The sequence below is a fragment of the Photinus pyralis genome, unplaced genomic scaffold, assembly GCF_008802855.1.
Source record: "Photinus pyralis isolate 1611_PpyrPB1 unplaced genomic scaffold, Ppyr1.3 Ppyr1.4_LG5, whole genome shotgun sequence".
Classification (NCBI taxonomy): Eukaryota; Metazoa; Arthropoda; class Insecta; order Coleoptera; family Lampyridae; genus Photinus; species Photinus pyralis.
In genome coordinates, this window is record NW_022170596.1 from 48,318,029 (window position 1) to 48,338,485 (window position 20,457).

At 37.1% G+C, this 20,457-nt stretch overlaps 1 protein-coding gene across 1 annotated transcript; it reads right to left on the bottom strand.

Moving 5' to 3' along the window:
• Positions 1 to 137: 137 nt before the first annotated feature.
• LOC116171447 (mucin-2-like) lies at positions 138 to 8,055 on the bottom strand. Its single transcript, XM_031488302.1, has 3 exons — positions 7,903 to 8,055; positions 4,312 to 6,708; positions 138 to 4,013 (listed from the first exon to the last, which is right to left on the bottom strand). Exons 1-3 carry the CDS (start codon positions 7,912 to 7,914, stop codon positions 240 to 242), a joined length of 6,183 nt encoding a protein of 2,060 aa, XP_031344162.1. The 5' UTR covers positions 7,915 to 8,055; the 3' UTR covers positions 138 to 239.
• Between the last annotated feature and the right edge of the window lie 12,402 nt (positions 8,056 to 20,457).

Genomic DNA, 20,457 nt, shown 5'->3' on the forward strand with positions numbered 1-20,457 from the left:
TTGAACACATGAATAGTCAATTAGATAATATGTTAAAATGCCACCTTACATAACCGCATCATCTGAAATTATTACTTAAAAAAGGTAGAGGCCAACTTCCATTTTTAGTTTAAAACCAAGGCTAAAATTGGAATAACTCCATATCACATTAATTTTATTAGCTTTTGTAAAAAACAACAATCGTCCTTATATAAATATAACAAACATTCACATCTCTTATCGCTATAGTGTGTAGGTATTTAAAAAATAATGTTACTGAAAGCGTCGGGTCTGTAATGCGAACCGAAAGGAGGAAGATACTCTTCTGCGTTGGTGGAAGTTTTCATTGGAAGGGGTGTCACATCTATTGGTCGAGAATGTAATGAGGGTTGGAAAATGGGTGGGGAGTAAGGTTTTGAGGTTACGGGAGAATATGGTTTGAAAGTCGATGGTTGTTTGGTTGCTGGGGGTGAGTAACTTGGTTGAATGTAGGGTTTTTGTGTGCTAAACGTGTTTATTGCGGAAGGAAATGATGGACTTGGGTAGTAGGGTTTGAAAGTTACATCTATTGGTCGAAGTGGTGATGAGGGTTGGAAAACGGGTGGGGAGTAAGGTTTTGAGGTTACGGGAGAATATGGTTGGAAAGTCGATGGTTGTTTGATTGCAGGAGAAGTTTTGGTTGGAAAGGGTGTCACATCTATTGGTCGAACAGGTAATGAGGGTTGGAAAACTGGTGGGGAGTAAGGTTTTGAGGTTACGGGAGAATATGGTTTGAAAGTCGATGGTTGTTTGGTTGCTGGGGGTGAGTAACTTGGTTGAATGTAGGGTTTTTGTGTGCTAAATGTGTTTATTGCGGAAGGAAATGATGGACTTGGATAGTAAGGTTTGAAAGTTACAGGTTTGTAGGTTTGGGGAACGTATGGTTTTGAAGTTGATGGTAGTTTCGTTGTTATAGGCGAGTAACTTGGTTGAACATATGGTTTTTGGGTAGTAAATGGAACCTTAGGTGGTGGTGACGAATATGACGGACTGGGATAGTATGGTTTTGGAGTGACAGATGGCGAATATGGTTTGTATGTTGGATAACTGTGGGAAACGTATGGCTTTTGTGTTGTAAATGGCCCAGTGGTAACAGACGAAATGCTGCCACCTTGTGACACCAAACCATTAAAAGGGAAGGACGAATCTTTAGTGGGTATAGGGGGTAAGTACGTAGGCGCAGTATATATAGGTGTAATCTCCGGTTTTTTAGTTTGTATTACGCTGAAACTGGGTTTTTGCGTAGTAGAAGGTGACGAAAAGACTGGCGGCACATATGGTCTTTGAGTTGTAGACGGCAATGAAAAGACAGGAGGTATATAGGGTTTCTGAGTTGTTGACTTCTGCACAAATGTTGGAGGAACGTAAGGTTTCTGCGTTATTGCTGGTTGGACATAAGGTCTTTGTGTAGTAGAAGGTAATGAAAATACAGGCGGCACATATGGTTTTTGCGTTGTAGATGGCCCTAAAAATGTTGGGGGCGCATAGGGTTTCTGTGTTATGGCTGGTTGAACGTACGGTTTATATGTCGATGGTTGCAAAAACGTCGGGGGAACATAAGGTTTTGGCGTTATTGCTGGTTGAACATAAGGTCTTTGTGTAGTAGAAGGCAATGAAAATACTGGCGGCTCATAAGGCTTTCGAGTCGTAGATGGTTGCAAAAATGTCGGGGGAACGTAAGGTTTTGGCGTGATGGCTGGTTGAACATAAGGTCTTTGTGTAGTAGAAGGTAATGAAAATACAGGCGGCACATATGGTTTTTGCGTTGTAGATGGCCCTAAAAATGTTGGGGGCACATAGGGTTTCTGTGTTATTGCTGGTTGAACGTAGGGTTTATGTGTAGTAGAAGGCAGGGAAAATACTGGCGGCTCATAAGGCTTTCGAGTCGTCGATGGTTGCAAAAACGTCGGGGGAACGTAAGGTTTTGGCGTGATGGCTGGTTGAACATAAGGTCTTTGTGTAGTAGAAGGTAATGAAAATACAGGCGGCACATATGGTTTTTGCGTTGTAGATGGCCCTAAAAATGTTGGGGGCGCATAGGGTTTCTGTGTTATGGCTGGTTGAACGTACGGTTTATATGTCGATGGTTGCAAAAACGTCGGGGGAACATAAGGTTTTGGCGTTATTGCTGGTTGAACATAAGGTTTTTGTGTAGTAGAAGGCAATGAAAATACAGGCGGCACATATGGTTTTTGCGTTGTAGATGGCCCTAAAAATGTTGGGGGCACATAGGGTTTCTGTGTTATGGCTGGTTGAACGTACGGTTTATATGTCGATGGTTGCAAAAACGTCGGGGGAACATAAGGTTTTGGCGTTATTGCTGGTTGAACATAAGGTTTTTGTGTAGTAGAAGGCAATGAAAATACAGGCGGCACATATGGTTTTTGCGTTGTAGATGGCCCTAAAAATGTTAGGGGCACATAGGGTTTCTGTGTTATGGCTGGTTGAACGTACGGTTTATATGTCGATGGTTGCAAAAACGTCAGGGGAACATAAGGTTTTGGCGTTATTGCTGGTTGAACATAAGGTTTTTGTGTAGTAGAAGGCAATGAAAATACAGGCGGCACATATGGTTTTTGCGTTGTAGATGGCCCTAAAAATGTTGGGGGAACATAGGGTTTCTGTGTTATGACTGGTTGAACGTATGGTTTTTGTGTAGTAGAAGGCAATGAAAATATTGGCGGCTCATAAGTCTTTCGAGTCGTCGATGGTTGTAAAAACGTCGGTGGAACGTACGGTTTTGGCGTTATTGCTGGTTGAACATAAGGTCTCTGTGTAGTTGAAGGCAATGAAAATACTGGGGGCACATAGGGCTTCTGCGTTGTGGATGGTTGCACAAAAATTGGGGGAACGTACGGTTTTTGCGTTATGGCTGGTTGCACGTAAGGTTTTTGTGTAGTAGAAGGAAACACAGGTGGGGAATAAGGCTTTTGAGTTGAAGATGGTTGCGAAAAGGTTATTGGTTTTCTGGTTATAGGCGGCAAAGAAAATGGAATTGTTGGTCTGGGGTACGAATACCCCTTTCCTGACGTAGACGATGTCTCTTTAGAACTGAAAACGTTATGAATAAACGAAGTACTTCCATCAGGTTTAGAGAATGGTGTGTATGGTTTCTGTGTGGGTTGAACGATTGCAGTGGGCTTTTGGGTTGATGGTTGAACAAATACATGCGGTTCATATGGCTTTTGGGGCACTGACGGTTGATTAAACACGGGAACGAAGGGTTTTGGAGTTTGACTAAATCCTGGAGGCGAATATGGTTTTTGGGTTGACGGTTGAAGAAATACGGGCGGTTCATATGGCCGTTTGGTTGTAGTTGACTGCGTAAATACAGGGGGTACGTATGGCTTTTGAATTATTGATGGTTGAATAAACACGGGAACGAACGGTTTTGGAGTTTGACTAAATTCAGGAGGCGAATAAGGTTTTTGGGTTGAGGGTTGAACAAAGACAAGTGGATTATATGGCTTTCCTGTTGTTGATTGAGTGAATACTGGGGGTACGTATGGTTTTTGAGTTACAGAGGGTTGGGTAAACTCGGCAACGAATGGCGAATAAGGCTTTTGGGATGATGGTTGAGAAAACACCGGCGGTTCATAGGGTTTTCTTGTTGTTGTTGATTGAGTAAATACAGGGGGAACATACGGTTTTTGCGTTACCGAAGGTTGGTTAAATACAGGAACGAACGGTTTTTGAGTTTGAATGGATTCTGGCGGAGAGTACGGTTTCTGGGTTGAGGGTTGAACAAATACGGGCGGTTCATATGGCCGTGTGGTTGTAGTTGGCTGAGTAAATACTGGAGGCACATACGGTTTTTGGGTTACCGATGGTTGATTGAATACGGGAACGAAAGGTTTTGGAGTTTGACTAAATCCTGGAGGCGAATATGGTTTCTGCGTTGAAGGTTGAACAAACACCGGCGGCTCGTATGGCTTTCTTGTTGTTGTTGATTGCGAAAATACTGGGGGTGTGTAGGGTTTAAATACAGGGGGAACATACGGTTTTTGTGTTACCGAGGGTTGGTTAAATACAGGAACGTATGGTTTTTGGGTTTGAATAAATTCTGGCGGAAAGTACGGTTTCTGGGTTGAAGGTTGAACAAATACTGGCGGTTCATATGGCCGTTTGGTCGTAGTTGACTGGTAAATACAGGGGGTACGTAGGGCTTTTGAGTTACGAGGGTTGGCTAAATTCGGGAACGAATGGCGAATAAGGCTTTTTTGAAGGTTGAAAAAACACCGGCGGCTCATAAGGCTTTCTTGTTGTTGTTGATTGAGTAAATACAGGTGGAACATACGGTTTTTGTGTTACCGAGGGTTGGTTAAATACAGGAACGTATGGTTTTTGGGTTTGAATAAATTCTGGCGGAAAGTACGGTTTCTGGGTTGAAGGTTGAACAAATACTGGCGGTTCATATGGCCGTTTGGTCGTAGTTGACTGGATAAATACAGGGGGTACGTAGGGCTTTTGAGTTATCGAGGGTTGGCTAAATTCGGGAACGAATGGCGAATAAGGCTTTTGGGATGAAGGTTGAAAAAACACCGGCGGCTCATAAGGCTTTCTTGTTGTTGTTGATTGAGTAAATACAGGTGGAACATACGGTTTTTGTGTTACCGAGGGTTGGTTAAATACAGGAACGTATGGTTTTTGGGTTTGAATAAATTCTGGCGGAAAGTACGGTTTCTGGGTTGAAGGTTGAACAAATACTGGCGGTTCATATGGCCGTTTGGTCGTAGTTGACTGGGTAAATACAGGGGGTACGTAGGGCTTTTGAGTTACCGAGGGTTGGCTAAATTCGGGAACGAACGGCGAATAAGGCTTCTGGGATGACGGTTGAAATACGCTTGGTTGCCTTGTTGGAATTGTAAATGGAACACTGGGTTTCGGGTACGCATAACCAGTTACCTTGGAATACGTAAATTCATTTGAAGGTTTTTCAGTGATTGATGGTTTTGTGGTAACAGACACGGGAACGCTCCCTGCCACATCAACGGGCTTCGAAGAGAATGTGGGTGGAGAAAACGGTTTATAGGGTTTTAGTGTCTGCTGCACTTGATTAAAAGAAGGTGGCACGTAAGGTTTTTGTGATGTCGAAGGTTGTTGGGAAAATGGGGGAAAATAAGGCTTTTGTGTGGAAAACTGGGTGTATGGACGCTGAGGTTCGACAGAGGTGTGAGGTTTCTGTGTTGGTACCTCATAAGGCTTTTGAGTCGAAGGTTGTACAAATACAGCCGGCACAAAAGGTTTTTGTGTAATCGACGGTTGCGGAGGAGAGTAAGGTTTCTGTGTGGTAGAAGGTTGAAGATAGGTCGGTGGCACATAAGGCTTTTGTGTAGAAGGTTGAGGAACAAACGGTTTTTGTGTTACTGAAGGTTGTCTTGTAGTTTGAGTAAACACGGGAGGTACATAGGGTTTCTGTGGAGGTTGCACCGGAAACGGAGGAGAATAAGGTTTTTGCGTTGAGAATTGGTTGTATACGGGACGCTGAGGTTCAACAAAGGTGGACGGATTATGTGATGGTAGAAGAACCTCATAAGGTAGATTAGGTTGTTGAGTCGAAGATTCTACGACTAAGGCTGGTACAAAAGGTTTTTGTGTGCTCGGGATTGAAGAGTAAGGGGGACGTTCGTAAGGTTTTTGACTAGATGGTTGTTCAACTTCAAATGGTCGGTAAGGCTTTTGAGTGGTAGAATCTATAATTACGACCGGTACAAATGGTTTTTGTGTGGGTGCATAAGGTTTTTGAGGTGTTTGTGAAAATGAACTAGGAGGGAAGGGTTTTGGTTCAGCAAAAACTGGCGGTTTATAAGGCTTTTGCGTTTGCTCTACAAAAACTGTCGGTTCTTTAGTTGGTGTTGGGAAAGGTACGCTTGGAGAAGGATACGAATAGCCTGGTTTTTGCGTATATGTTGGCTTGTATGGTTTTGGAGTGACCGATCCAGGATAAACAAAAGTAGTACTTCCTCCAACAAATTGAGTACTAATCGAACTGGGCGATTGCGGAAATGAAGAAATAAATGGTCTTTGAGTTGTTTGCTGATTAAAAAATGGGGGAAAGTAGGGCTTTTGTGTCGTTTTATGCTTTTCAGTCGTTGATTGTATAAGTGTCGGAGGTGAAAATGGCTTGGGAGGTGTTGATGGTGGTAAAAACACAGGGGGCACATACGGCCTTATAGTTGTCGAAGGTTGTTGGCTGACAGGACTGTAAGGCTTCTGAGTCGTTTGAAACGAAAATGATGGTTTTGAAGTTGGAAAAGTAAATGGCACCGCAGGCTTAGGGTAACTGTAACCGGTCACTCTCGAAACAGTCGAAGAGGGCGAAAATGGCTGGTACACTGCTGATGTAGCGGAAGCTTGATGAAACAGGTCAGGCTTCCGGGGCGATTCTGTAGTTCTTCTTTTCCCATAATTGTCACTTATATCGAAATTTCCTTTATCGTCTTCTTCCAAAATATTTTCGGGGGGTGGTGGTGTAAAGAAAACTTTGGAAGTTGATTTTGCTGGAGTATATTGATCATATTTACGTGTTGTGCTGCCGAAGAAATCTCTATCATCCGATTTTCTGGACGGCTTTTCATATACGTAGCCGCCATTATTCGCGTAGAGTGCTGCTTCAATTTCCCTTTTTCCCTTTGATTCGGCCTTTACAAGAAAAGGCACCAAAAAGGCTAGAACTATGTATAGCACGTTCTGCAACAAGAAGGAAAGTTAAAGATGCGTAATAATTAACTGAAGTTTAGAAAAGTTATTTCCCAACTGCATATTTAATATATCCAGTAAAGGTCAACAAATTATGTAGTCGATTGTATATGTCTCTTAAATTGCATAATATGTTGGTAGGTATGTACTAAAAACTAAAAGACATGAAACAATATAGTTTCGTTTCAAATATGATAGGCATTCGCCTATTTTTAGAACAATTCGAAAGTATTATGCAATACACGCACGCTAATAAATTCAGGAAGAGGAGACCTGGCAAGGACGATGACAAGAAGTTGATGTTCTCTTCTAAAAGAGAAACAATAAAATAATGGTAATCAATAAGCTTACAGTTAAACTGCAATAATTGGTATAAACAAACTTGTTTTTATTAATTTTTTCCCAATAACATATTAAAGGGATTTTCTATAAAGGTCATTTGCCGATTCAATTGTAATTTATTTTATAGTTTGACCTTCGATAGAATTCTTTTGCTCATCAATGAATATTATTATTTTTCGAACTTCACTATTATTAGCATCACCTTCTGTATATATTACCTAATTAAGAAAATATTTATAAAATTTCAATTGCTTGTAGGTACTTTTATAATAAGACTTTTGCGGAACACCTCGCCCAGACCTTTCTCCCTCAATAGGTGAAGTAACGCACGCTCAGAGATTAACTTTCATTTTTACAATTCATTTATCACATTTGATTATAGATGTAAATAAACATGGTAAGAATTTATTACACCTTTACAATATTTATGTAATTGGAGTAGTAAAATTGGCAAAAACCGAATGTAAAATAAGCACACGGATATCTTAAGATGACCCCCGGGGCACAAACGTGACTATTGTTTTATATTGCAAGTGAATTAATTTACAGGTGCTAACAGAATATTAGAAAATTAAAGGTTAAAAAATGTCAAAAATTGTGCAAACTAATAATCATGAAAGCAAAGTGAGCCAATAATAAATTAATAATTGTCAAAGATCCACCATGAAAACCTGCTAAATTTAAGCAACTTAAGGATTACATCACCGTATTTACCTGCAGATTACAACTTAAAAATCAATAGGCACACCAATATTGCATCATCATGCATCCCTAATTCATTAGTATCACTGGACTAAAACAAGCGCACACGCGAAAGTGACCACCGAAAAAGTTGCAACCTACCATTTTTATCATGCATACATCCACATGGCACGGCACAACTATATTGAAGAGTAACCATCAAACTATAGTGACTTTTATATTGTAAAAGATGAAGGCAATCGAGTTATGAAACTTCTCTCCTACATGTAAATTAGATTCTCTGCTTAGGTCCCATGATATAAAATTTTGACTAGGTATCAAATCCGGGACCGATCTACCATCGATCTGCATCCCCAAATATATACTGTATCAAAACTGTATCAAGCTCATTTACCCAATACCAAAAAGTTCGTTATCGCCGAAATTTAAGAATTATCCGTCATGTGAAACTCAAATTATTCAATTTGCGTGCCCACACGACATTTACAATTAACGCCACTTTAGGTCTGATTTGCGCTTATTTATATCACGTAAAGTGTTTTGCAAAATTTTGGGGTCATTGAATTTTAATCTAATGCGCCTATGAAAGGCGAAATTGGGGGTGACTGGCTAAACCTTCCTAACCCTCACTTGAAACATTGAACTTTTATCTACCAGGTAGAGAAAGTGCGACCTTTGTGGTAAGGTGGATATAAAATTCGAAATTATTGTACTTAAAGATGCGATCATTTAGCTTTGATGGACAGGAACCATAAGACCAAAATTAAGTAATTAAACGTGCGGTCGTAAAATATTGCAGGTGCAAAACATCAAGGGCGTAAAGTTTTTAGGGAAATCTCAAGTTAACAAGAATAATAAAATCCGCGTGTACTTACGGAGCCCTAATTTGTCTCAAAATTGTAAAAAAATTTTGCAAGAAATTGAAACGTACAAGTTCAATGTGCTTTTTTATTTATTAGGACCATAAATTAATATACCTTATACAATATATAAATATTAAATTATATAAAGGAGCGATTAAGTTATTTTATTAAGTATTATTAGTATAATTATCACGCTGTTGATGCTTATTCCTCAATCTTGTTTATGTTTTCCATCCATTTGCCAATAAACAACTTTTATTCGGTAGCAGAAGACGTCAATACTATTGGTTATTCTGTATTTTGTCTTTCGGGGCTGTGTAAGGTGCAGAAAAAAATATGAATGTATCCACACTGGTGCATGGAATAATTAATATCCACGGTTTTCGAGTGTATTCAATCTAGTTTGGTCTCCCAACTCAACTAATTGCTTTTTGGGTGTGTAATAGAGCATGCACCGGTACTTCCGTTTGCAAATAACTGATTGTCAATTTCCTTTTTGTCTTAAATGGGATCGTAAAGCTGTCGATTGAAATATACCTAACCTTTCTATTCACAATTTTTTCGTGGAAAACCTCGATATCTTACGGCTAGCTTGGTTGAATCATCAAATGGGGTAGTTATCAGGTGTTTTCAATTGGATTGAATTCTTCTGCCTTACACATCAATGGTCAAGTTATAGGTCAACTCTCGGTCAACCTTCCGTACTACTTTGAATGTGTCTACAATTGCACTGTTTTTGGATGCGTTCAGGGTTTTCGATTGTACACACATCGGGCAAGATGTTCGTAGTCTCTTAGTTTCCCACTAGATTTTAACAAATGCTCGTCAAACCAAAATGTGTTAACAATTTCGTTAAAACCTGTAGAAACTTGTCATACGATTTATCAACCAAATGTGCAGACCTTATTCAACACTTTTACCTAAGAAGGGGTGAACCTGGAGGAAGCTTTTCGTTTAAATTTTCGAATTTTGTTAAATAATTTGCTCTAACAAAGGTGCACCCTGCTGTAATTTACAAAAGTTTAGTTAAATCCTGGAAAAATTTGTTAAAGGCTTTTTCTCAAAAAAAGAGAAAGTTTATAATATTCTTTGTTCTGATCTGATAATCTTATTCAACGCGTATAACGAATATAAAGAAGGGATGAAACTCTAGCCAAGTTTACACCTTTTTTTAAATTTTTAAATTTTCTTAAATCCTTTGCTTTAAGCAAAAGTGCACACTGTTTAGATTTACCAAGTTTCATTGAAATTTGCAGAAAGTTGTTAAAGAATTTATTTTATAACATTTTATTAGTTTTTGTTGTTCAAATCTACGTATCTTATTTATTGCTTTTAGCTTAGAAGGCGTCATCTCTGATCAAGTTTATAGGAAAACTTTTTGTTTAAATATTCCTGCTCGCATTGAAAAAGCTTCGTTATAAAACCTGCAACATTTGTGTTTAAAGGTGAAAGCATAAACTTTACACTTTTGATTGATTCTGAAGCTCTTAGTCAATGCCTAAAACGGGGTTAATCCGGATCTAGTTTATCAGCGTTTTGATTTCGCTAAAACGTGCAAAAGTTTGCTAAAAATTTATCTCAGAAAGAGAAAACGCGTCTAAACTTCATCACATCTCAGTGGCGTATTTACGGGGGGGGGGGGGGGGGGGGGGGGATGAAGAGGATATATCCCCCCCCTCACCGCTCCGCCAACTTTAAAATAAAGGCAATAATATATAGGTATATATAGAGAGCAATTTGGGTTTTGGTTAAAGTCTAAAGTCACTAAAATCTAAATATTCTGTAGTATTCAGTATTCACTATTCAGTATCAGTGTTGGCAGTCAACGATTTGGCTATTCGGCATCGATCGGCAATTCGCTACATTGATGCCCAAAATAACAAATAGGTATAAGGTACTTAGTACTGCTACTGAGGTGAGGTACCTGCGTCCTGCCTTTCACGAAATGACGAAAATAAGAATTTTAAATTTTAAGAACAGGAATTTTTTGCCCATAACTTTTGATGGAGAGGTCTAATCTAAAAAGTACGAATCGTTTTGGATTCTACGCACCCAAATTAATAAGAAAAAGTTTTTTCCCGAGAAATTTTGGTGCAGTCGATTTTTGGTAAAAAAGGAAGGTAGGAATAAACTGCCTTTTTTTGCCCCGAAAAAAAATTGTCTCAGATCTACCGGAAAAAAATATTTTCTGATAGAATGTGGCCTGTAGAATCCATAATTCCAAACAGTTCCAAGCTCGGACTACTAGACCAAAAGTTACAGCCCTTTGAATTTTTTGTCGAAATTGATTTTTTGCTCGTAACTGTTGATTGAGACGTCTAATCGAAGAAGTACGAATCGTTTTGGCTTCTACGCACCCAAATTAATCAGAAAAAGTTTTTTCCCGAGAAATTTGGGTGCAGTCGATTTTTGGAAAAAAAGGAAGGTTATACACTGCCTTTTTTTGTCCCGAAAAAAAAATTGTCTCAGATCGATCGGAAAAAAATATTTTCCTATAGAACGTGGCCTGTAGAATCCATAATTCCAAACAGTTCCAAGATCGGACTACTAGACCAAAAGTTACAGCCCTTTGAATTTTTTGTCGAAATTGGTTTTTTGCTCATAACTGTTGATTGAGACGTCTAATCGAAAAAGTACGAATCGTTTTGGATTCTACGCACCCTAATTAATCAGAAAAAGTTTTTTCCCGAGATCTTATTCAATGCTTGTATCGTACAATGGAAGGTGTGGATTTGAAGGCTTTCTGCCACTGCAAAAGTTTTCCAATCACCGTAATGTTTGAGGGTCATGACTCATGGGGAATCCTTCCATTGATGCGAGTGTGAATGTCCGTGATACGTTAGTTTTTGTATCCGATAACCTTATGCACAGATACCAATTTTCATATTCAATATCTGCACTTGTTTCTGATGGCCAACCGTTCTGCTTTACCGGGGGGAGCCTACGTCAAAAATTGGGTAACATCCATGGATCAAGTTTACCAAGAATAAGAAAATAAACAACTTAACATATAGGATTCGGACAGTACCAATGGTAGTGTGCATAAATCGGTTGACTCCGAACACGGGACAAAACGAACAGGATCCAGGGAATGTGGTGGGACTTTATGTCACATTACTGTAGAAGACAAAGGGCACGCGTTGGTGTTGTCCGTGAGGAACTTAAAGACTTGTTTGAAGCACCAGCGGATTACGCTTTGGCTGACTGAGTAGTCAAGAATGTCAAGATGTCCCGAGCTATTGCAAGCTCCGTTTTAGGCACCTTCAACGTCCCGAAGTAAAGAAGGTTCCCTACAGGAGCAGGGACGAGTTGATAAACCTGGTTACGAAGATTTTTGGAATTCGCTACAGCACTTGAAAGAACAACTACCTACATGGCACCGGGGTAAAAATATTGATCTGTTGTTTAACCCCAGACAAACACCTTAACATATTCGTAAAGCTGTGGATAATTTTTTCTTCGAGAATAGAAGTAGCGCGAGAGGGTCTTTGTGCAAGTACCGCCATCAAGTTCACGTTACAGAACTAGAGTTGCCTGGGACTGTGTCTCCGTTACCCCCGTCATCACTCAACAGTTTTAAAAGGGGGGACAGTGTAGCGAACATTTAAGAAATCTCGATAGACATCGAGGCGCTATGAAAGATTAGCCATCGGCGATAAAGAATGAAGGCGGATGTGACGAATCTTTCCGAGAGAAATATGACAGGTTTATTCGAGAACGTTCTAGAATACACGGATGCGTTCAGAAGCGCTCGAGATCTTTCGAGAAAGAGGGGGCGAATTGCTCCTTCAGTAGTTTCTAACCTTGACGCCGAAGTAATAGATGGTTCCCGCTGTTAGATCTTGTGAATTCGTGGGTAATAAATATTTTACTGTTATAAATCTATTCATTTCAAGACTGTTATACAGTATATTATATACCAAGGCACTAAACTGCGTCTTTTAATCCCGGTAAATAATATGCCCGAATCGAAGCAACGAGCACCTGATGGTGTCGGACGCACTTTAGTCCTGTAGTAAGAGTATATTTTTATTTTCATACTATATATATACAGTACATATAGTGAGTCCGTATATATACATGGAAAATAAGTCCACAGTTACAATATAATGTAAAATAATAAAATGGTACAAACAAATATTATCCAATTACAACATTTTTAGAATATACAGTGATATTCATTTATAGAAAAGTAGAAATAAGGATTTCCTATGTCTACTTTCAAATTATAAATACCTAACGAAGTACCTTAGGTGTAATTTTTGTTTCCTTTCAATAGTGATGTGTGACTTCGTATTCACATGACAGTAGCGATAGATAACTAACTTTTAATTGTACATTTGCATTATCGTGAAGTGAAGGTGATATCGTGACATGATTTATAGTACCTACTTCAATTTTATTTCTTGAAACTATCCGCTTGATCCTTAGTATTACAAGTGAAACCTGTATGGTCGCAAACATTGCCCTCAAAAGTCAACTATTTACTATAGGTATAATATACATACCCCTTAACAGCATCATCTTGTGAGATCAATGTTTTGAATAAGGTATTTATGTAATCTACCAATAAAATCAGCCGACAGCATTATTTTTGTAATTGCCCATAAGAATAATTATGGAATTATGTAAATTAGCGGTGTTAATATATTCGCTTTACTGTCGCTTTTATTCCTGCACATTGACACACCAATTTTTTGCACAATTACCTCAAGCTATTAATCCTTATACAGGTAAATAACAAAATATCCGTACAAGCATCAGGATTTGGTGAGAATAATTAAAGATAAAAAATTTTTAATGTGTTTTGTATATCTATCTTCCTACAGTATTATTTTAATAAAATAACCTTGATGACCCCAGAATGTCTAATCGTAGTAAAAAATTTAAATAATTAATTAATTCTTATTACAATTCTGATCTACTGAATATAACCAAATATATTACGAAAGTTCAAAATTATAAAAGATTCCTTAGAATTTTTATTGCCCTGATCCTAATGAACTCATTCACTTTTAAGCAAAAATTGACCTTTAATCAAATTTTGTGAAAAAGGTCCCTAAAAACCCAGTCTAAATTTTAACCATCAAAGCAGTTATGCTGCCCTACATCATAAGTAATTAATTAACCGTTTATGATTTACAACCATAGCAAAGAAAAAAAAAAGAAAACTGATTGTCAATATTCTGTTGAATGGTATACCTATGTACATCATTGTTTTACTTGTTTTCATCACCAAGGAATTTGTATAGTTTGGAAGCAACATGACGTGTTGTCCCAATATATTCTCTGCAGGATTTTTTATTTCATACATTATTAATGAGTGTCTCGAAAGTATTGAATGCCTCAAAATGACAACCTCTTCATTAGGTATATACATACGTACATTGAGAAATTTTTGTTTGCTATAAGGGTTGTGGTTAAATTTACTTAAGGAACCTGATAAGTTTTGTTCCTTGGGTTACACAGTTATGAAACGTAGCCCGTAGGTACCTTAAAGGGCTAATAACCATCATCAATGCACAGGAGCCGGTTGCCATGCTAATACTCAAACTCTAAGGATAATTCGTGCACCAATTGAAATTAAAAACAACTTTCTGCTATCTCGCATGTCTGATGAAGGAGAAGGAAGCAGATTTAGGACCATAATTTTGGGCAATTTAGTAAGTGTAGTACAGATGTTCCTACCAGCATACATCATCCCATGTCTACATGTATTTTATGTAATTTGCATATCAACCGCAAACTGATTATGAGCGCATGATTAGAACATTTCGTTTCACATTTTATAAAATCCGTCTACGCTCGTTTATTTCACAAACGACGTATTAAGTAATAGCTGCCTTCAAACGCTGATGATCATTATTATTTCTTTTAATTGATTTTGAAAATGTACCTAATTAAGGTCTCTGATTTTAGACCGTTTTGTTTTTGTAAGTAGTAGATATAGTTGCAGCATTCAACTACGTTGCAATTTTTTATTATACCATGGTTGCAATGTTGAATTACGTAAATGAAATTAAAAGATTTTAACATAATAATAGAATTGTCACTTTGATTTTCGTTGATAAATGTTGACGATTTCCTTCGTTTATTCTAATTCCCATTAGCATACAACTCGGATCCGTTATGTAATTAATAATGAACTTATTCTATTACATCATGGATGTGTTGATATTTCTCTGTCGTTAATCATACTTACGTCAATTATGTTAATTACAATAATAGTCGATGATAGTTTATGCATTTGTCTCAAAAACAATTACTAGCTGTATACCGTATCGGTTGCACAAAGTCCATGAATTGACCACAAAAAAAAAACCAAAAACCCCAAACAGATATGAAGTGTCCTCACCTTTAACATATTTATGTTTGGAAATTCATGATTTATTTAAAAATTCGCCAACCTTTCACTCTTATTAACTACATGTTTATCCTTACTTGTAAAACATGAAATTATAAAATAATGGTTATTGAGTATAGGTGAGATACTTTATGCACAGCGTACCATTTGAAGAAGGATAAAAGTAAAAGTACGATTTAAGGGTGAATATCAGTACCTAGTATAATACAAGGAGTTTGGTTGGAGAACAAGTGGTTTTATAAATAATAGGTAATTTCGTCAGAAATTGTAATAAATACATACGTTATGAAAAGAACACAAAGAACAAATCTTTTGTGCCGATTTGTAATGTTTCGCGTCGCAGCTCTTTAATTCCAAATTGGAATTTTTGGAAACGCATGCGAGCAAATGTAAAGTCTGCGAAATCTGAAAATAAATGCTATACGTCTTTCGCTATAAAAACCGGTGCACGTCATTGATTTATGAATCAATTTCAGACAAGTTTTCTATAGATTTCGCACACTTGTTTTTTTTTGTACATGTTGCAGTGTTGCAGCATATGTCTAAAATTGATACACAAATCAATGACGTGCAACGGTTTCTATAGCGAAAGACGTATACAAGCAGAATTTTACTTCAATAAGACAAATGTTTGAGGTTGCGGCTACTCATTTCAATAGGGAATATGCATGTAATTTTTTTAATTTTTTTATCGCTTTTTTTACATCGTTCTAACATAGTAAAAAGAGTAAACACTGTTAGAACAATTCAATTTAACTTGTAAAATAATATTTAAAACGTTGACTTTATTCGATGTGTTTAAACGCCGCCACATTTTCAGCGGGCCTTGGATGACGTCACAAGCCACGACCAGTATTTGTTTACTTTTAGCACAGATCTAAGCATATACAGATTGCTAACCTTATGCATTTTTTGGGAAACAAATTTAGGTATACTTTTGTATACTTTTGTGGAGCAGTATAAACATGTATCGTTTAAAACTGTAATGTGACGCTTATGGATTTATGCGTTAGATGTCGCTGAAACAAAATTAAAGCGCTAAAGTTTGCATTCCTTAATATTCGTATTATTACAGTGATATGATATGATAGGAGGTACGCTGAGCCATAATTGTTTAACTTAACACTGGAGCTACTCATTCCTCGTAAAGGAGTTATTAAAAGCGGGTACATGTGGTCACAGATACACACGAACATAGGGCAGGTTCTTAAAGAATCGTGAAGGTTTTTGAAGTGGGCGAAAATTATTTGCAGCTTTAAAGGTCTTGACAGATTGCTAACGGCAAAGGTATACTTAAAAACTATATGTATATCTCTGCCATAATTAACGTTACACTCTTTACCACGCCGATAAGATTTGGAATACGTATGTAGATATACATATATGATCTCTTGAATACGTGTCTATAAACAAATCACAAAATAAATTCACCGATTACAAATTTCGAATTATGCACACTTTACCGCTTTAAATTTTTTGCAGCGACATTAGCATAAATCCATAAGCGTCATATTACAGTTTTAAACGGTACATGTTTGTACTGCTCCGCAATAGAGGGCGCTTTTAAGTATACCTAAATAAAGTCACTAAATATAGAAAGTACCGCAATCCATTGGGCTCGTGTGTTAGAGAGAGAACGCACGATTTTTGCCCAAAAATGGCGGAAGTTACCAGATTCTAGTAACTTTAACCTTAGGGATTGTTCCACCTGTTTGGAGATATCTGTATATATTTTTATAAAACATGACAGTACTATGAAGTTAGGTTATGAAAAATGACAGCTATTCAGATTTTATTTGTCAATTTTTTTAAATTGGCAGCAAATTTGCCCAAAAATGGCGGATGATTGCGGTACTTTCTATATCTAGTGACTTTATACCTAAATTTGTTTCTCAAAAAATGCATAAGGTTAGCAATCTGTGTATGTGTAGATCTGTGAGAGGTCTAATCGAAAAAGTACGAATTGTTTTGGATTCTACGCAACAAAATTAATAAGAAAAAGTGTTTTCTAGAGAAATTTTGGTGCAGTCGATTTTTGGTAAAAAAGGAAGGTAATAACTGCCTTTTTTTGAGCCCCGAAAAAAAAATTGTCTCAGATCGATCCGGAAAAAAATTTCCTTATAGAATGTGGCCTGTAGAATCCATAATTTCAAACAGTTCCAAGATTGGGCTACTAGTTCAAAAGTTACAGCCCTTTGAATTTTTTTTTCGAAATTGGTTTCTAGTCTATAACTTTTGATTGAGAAGTCTAATCGAAAAAGTACGAATTGTTTTGGATTCTACGCACCAAAATTAATAACAAAAAGTGTTTTCCCGAGAAATTTTGGTGCAGTCGATTTTTGGTAAAAAAAGGAAGGCTAGAATGTGGCCTGTAGAATCCATAATTTCAAACAGTTCCAAGATTGGGCTACTAGTCCAAAAGTTACAGTCCTTTGAATTTTTTTTCGAAATTGGTTTCTAGTCTATAACTTTTGATTGACCATGGAAAAAGCTAAAAAACCATTTTATAGGTATTGTCTTGTACAAAAGTGCAAAAACACTATTAGAAATATTCCCGATAAAGTGTATTTTGCAGGTACAAAAGGACGACTCCCAGAGCGTTCTCAATTTTTTTACAGTTAGTGAACCCTAAAACAACCTTTTTCAACAATTCTGCCGTTGGTTCTTGCAAATCGACGGACTATGCAATTTTGTTTCAAAATCCGATGAATTTTCTTAGTTAACAAATGGAATAATTTCCAATATACCATAAGAAATGTAAATCTATAGTAGGCGAATGGAAAGCTCTCGGAAACATCTACATTAAAAAAATACGTCCAAATCCGAGTTCACGAGAAATCAGCTTTTGACTTCGGACTTGTTTTCGACACAACAAAAAAGGATTTTGCAAATCGGATCGCATCGAACGATTCTTTAAAGGGCGAGCTTTTTAATGCTTCTATTTTACCAAAATGTATGATTTTTATTAATCAGAACACCAAGGGCCTATTATAGAGTTACCTTCCTTGTTATATTTCGGGAGTTATTCAATTTGTTAGTTAACTAAACAAAATTCCACAGTGCATCAATTTGCAAGAATCATCGGGACAATTTTTGGAAATGGTTGTCTTAGGATTCCATCATCTGTAAACAAATGTAGAACCCTCTGAGAGTCACCCAGTTTAAAAGACCAAGTATCGTTTTGTAAATTTGTTTATTTAATTATGCAATAACTATCAAATCTACGGTGATCGGGTTTGTCATATTGTTTTGTTATCAAAAGAAGTGGATACAGATTTTCAAAAAGATCGGATGAATTTTACTTAGTAATAACCATTTGAACATCTTCGGGATTGCTTTTTTATATTTTTCCATAAAAAACAATAACATTTGAAAATGAACGTTTCATACCCACTGTATCTTATAGAAAATTCAATTCTAAACCAATTCATTTCTCTTCATTTTTTCCCTTAGAGTAATAGTTAACGAGATAATTGAAGTCAAATGCGAAAAGAAACGACATCTTGCCATTTTTTCATCTTTTTTGTTTATACATATTCCGGGAGTTTTCGGCTAGGGGGACTATGGTTTTCGGATTCAGCGGATCTTTTTACATAGAAGACACTTGATTCCGTTGAGTGAAATGACAACACCCAGCTCAATCTGCCCAAACTGTAATTTGACTGCACTAAGTACTTTGCAAAAAAAACATGATAAACCTCGTAAAGGGGATCTAAAAAGGCGGCACAGCTACGGTGTCATTGAATTTGACCCATTTTCAATAGGCTGTGCAACATTTGAACCAAATTCACCCAAGCGTTTGACTGTTATCGTATTCACGGACAGACAAACGGGCACTGCCGGCTCCCCTATAAAGCTTCTAACGCTTTACTCTGCAATTTGTATTTTGTGGCATATATAAATATCGTCATTCTTGGACGAGTATTTTTTAAAAAATTGTAAAATTTGAAAATCTTTCTTCACTCTTACGTGAGATGAAGACCAAAATAAATGTGATGCTTACATAATGGCTTGTCTCATGCCTGCGGTACAATTTAAGAAGAAAAAAGCTGTTAAGAACCTACTTATAGGTGCTTAACATTTATTGGTGCTTAAGTTCCTATTCAAATGAATGAAAACTTAAGAGTAATTATTGTTTATCTTGACAATTTGCAGCCTACTTGAAAGAAGTTCTATTAACAAATAAAGCGTCATCTTATGCAAGTCCTCAAGTACCATCCAACTTATTACTCTGAAATTAAGTTAATCTGACACTTATTTTTTTAGACAAGAGGTTTGGTATGAATTGAAATTAATTCTAATCCGTTTGGACAGGTAGGAGCTTTCCATCCCTTTGACAGTTTCTTACTATCCACTAAAACTGCATTCGCAGAAGGTTTAGGTGGATGTTAAATAGAACACTTCACAAAAATGTCTAATGCTTATGTGAAACGATTGCATACCACCGATTTTGTGCTTTTGCTACCCTAAGTTTTAGTAGGTGTCAGTGGAGATAATCTTACGACGAAAGTAGCCTTTCGTCGTGTATGCGACAAATTCCCTTTTTACGATGTTACTTGTCATTGAATTGTGTGTCATTCATAATGTAGGTAAACCAGACATCCGCTTAGGTAAAACAGTGAGATGCAAGACAACTGCAAGCGACTGAATAGTTAAAAATAAATTTATGTAAGAACTAAGAACATTTGTAATTCATAATATTTGGCCATAAATATTAAATCTTTTATTCTATTAATGTACGTTAGATATTCTACCGGACATTGTGTTAGTCAGTGATGATGTTGACCTTCAATAAACGACATTTGAATCTCTTAAAAAATGTAAGGTCAGAAGTCAAAGACGAGTGGGGTTGTGAGAAATTCGCTAAATGTAAAATCCTTACCATAACGACATCCCTTCAGAATTTTCTGTGCTGTAAAGGTGACGAATCATCCCTTATTATTATCATCCCAATGTTTGGGAAAACCTCGGCGTTAACAACTGTCTTTTTGAAATTATCAGCAAATTTCATAAAATGGAGTACAATTTCAATTCTAAAATTCAATGCATGGACATTTTTCCTGTGAAGAGGAATCTGATTTTTCTATAATCCGAGTCTCCCCCAACTATTTAGCACATTATTCAACATGTCATTTAGAGGTGTATGCAAATACACATAGGTTATGATGGGACTATTGTTATATTCTCGGCCAAATCACCAAATTAAATATTTCGACATAGCCATTTGCCAATAAGTAGGTACAAACTTTCGCCCCAATACAACGAATAGGTGGGTAGGTACCATTACCATTAGTTTACTAACTGCCCTTTTGACCCGTATAAAATTGAAATAAATGTCGGTGTTTTGGTTCTGTTCATTATACGTTAACGATCAATCAATAAAAAGACAACCATAATATTTTGGGTTGGGTCCACAAACGTAGCGTGCGATCAGCCGATTACAAAGTTTCAGGACATAAATCAGTGTTG

Coding starts and splice junctions, on each gene's coding strand:
- LOC116171447 (XM_031488302.1), bottom strand. Junction 4,014..4,311: donor CGGTAACACAAAAACCGTAT/GTTCCACCTGTA, acceptor CAAAAACCGTAT/GTTCCCCCTGTATTTAAACC.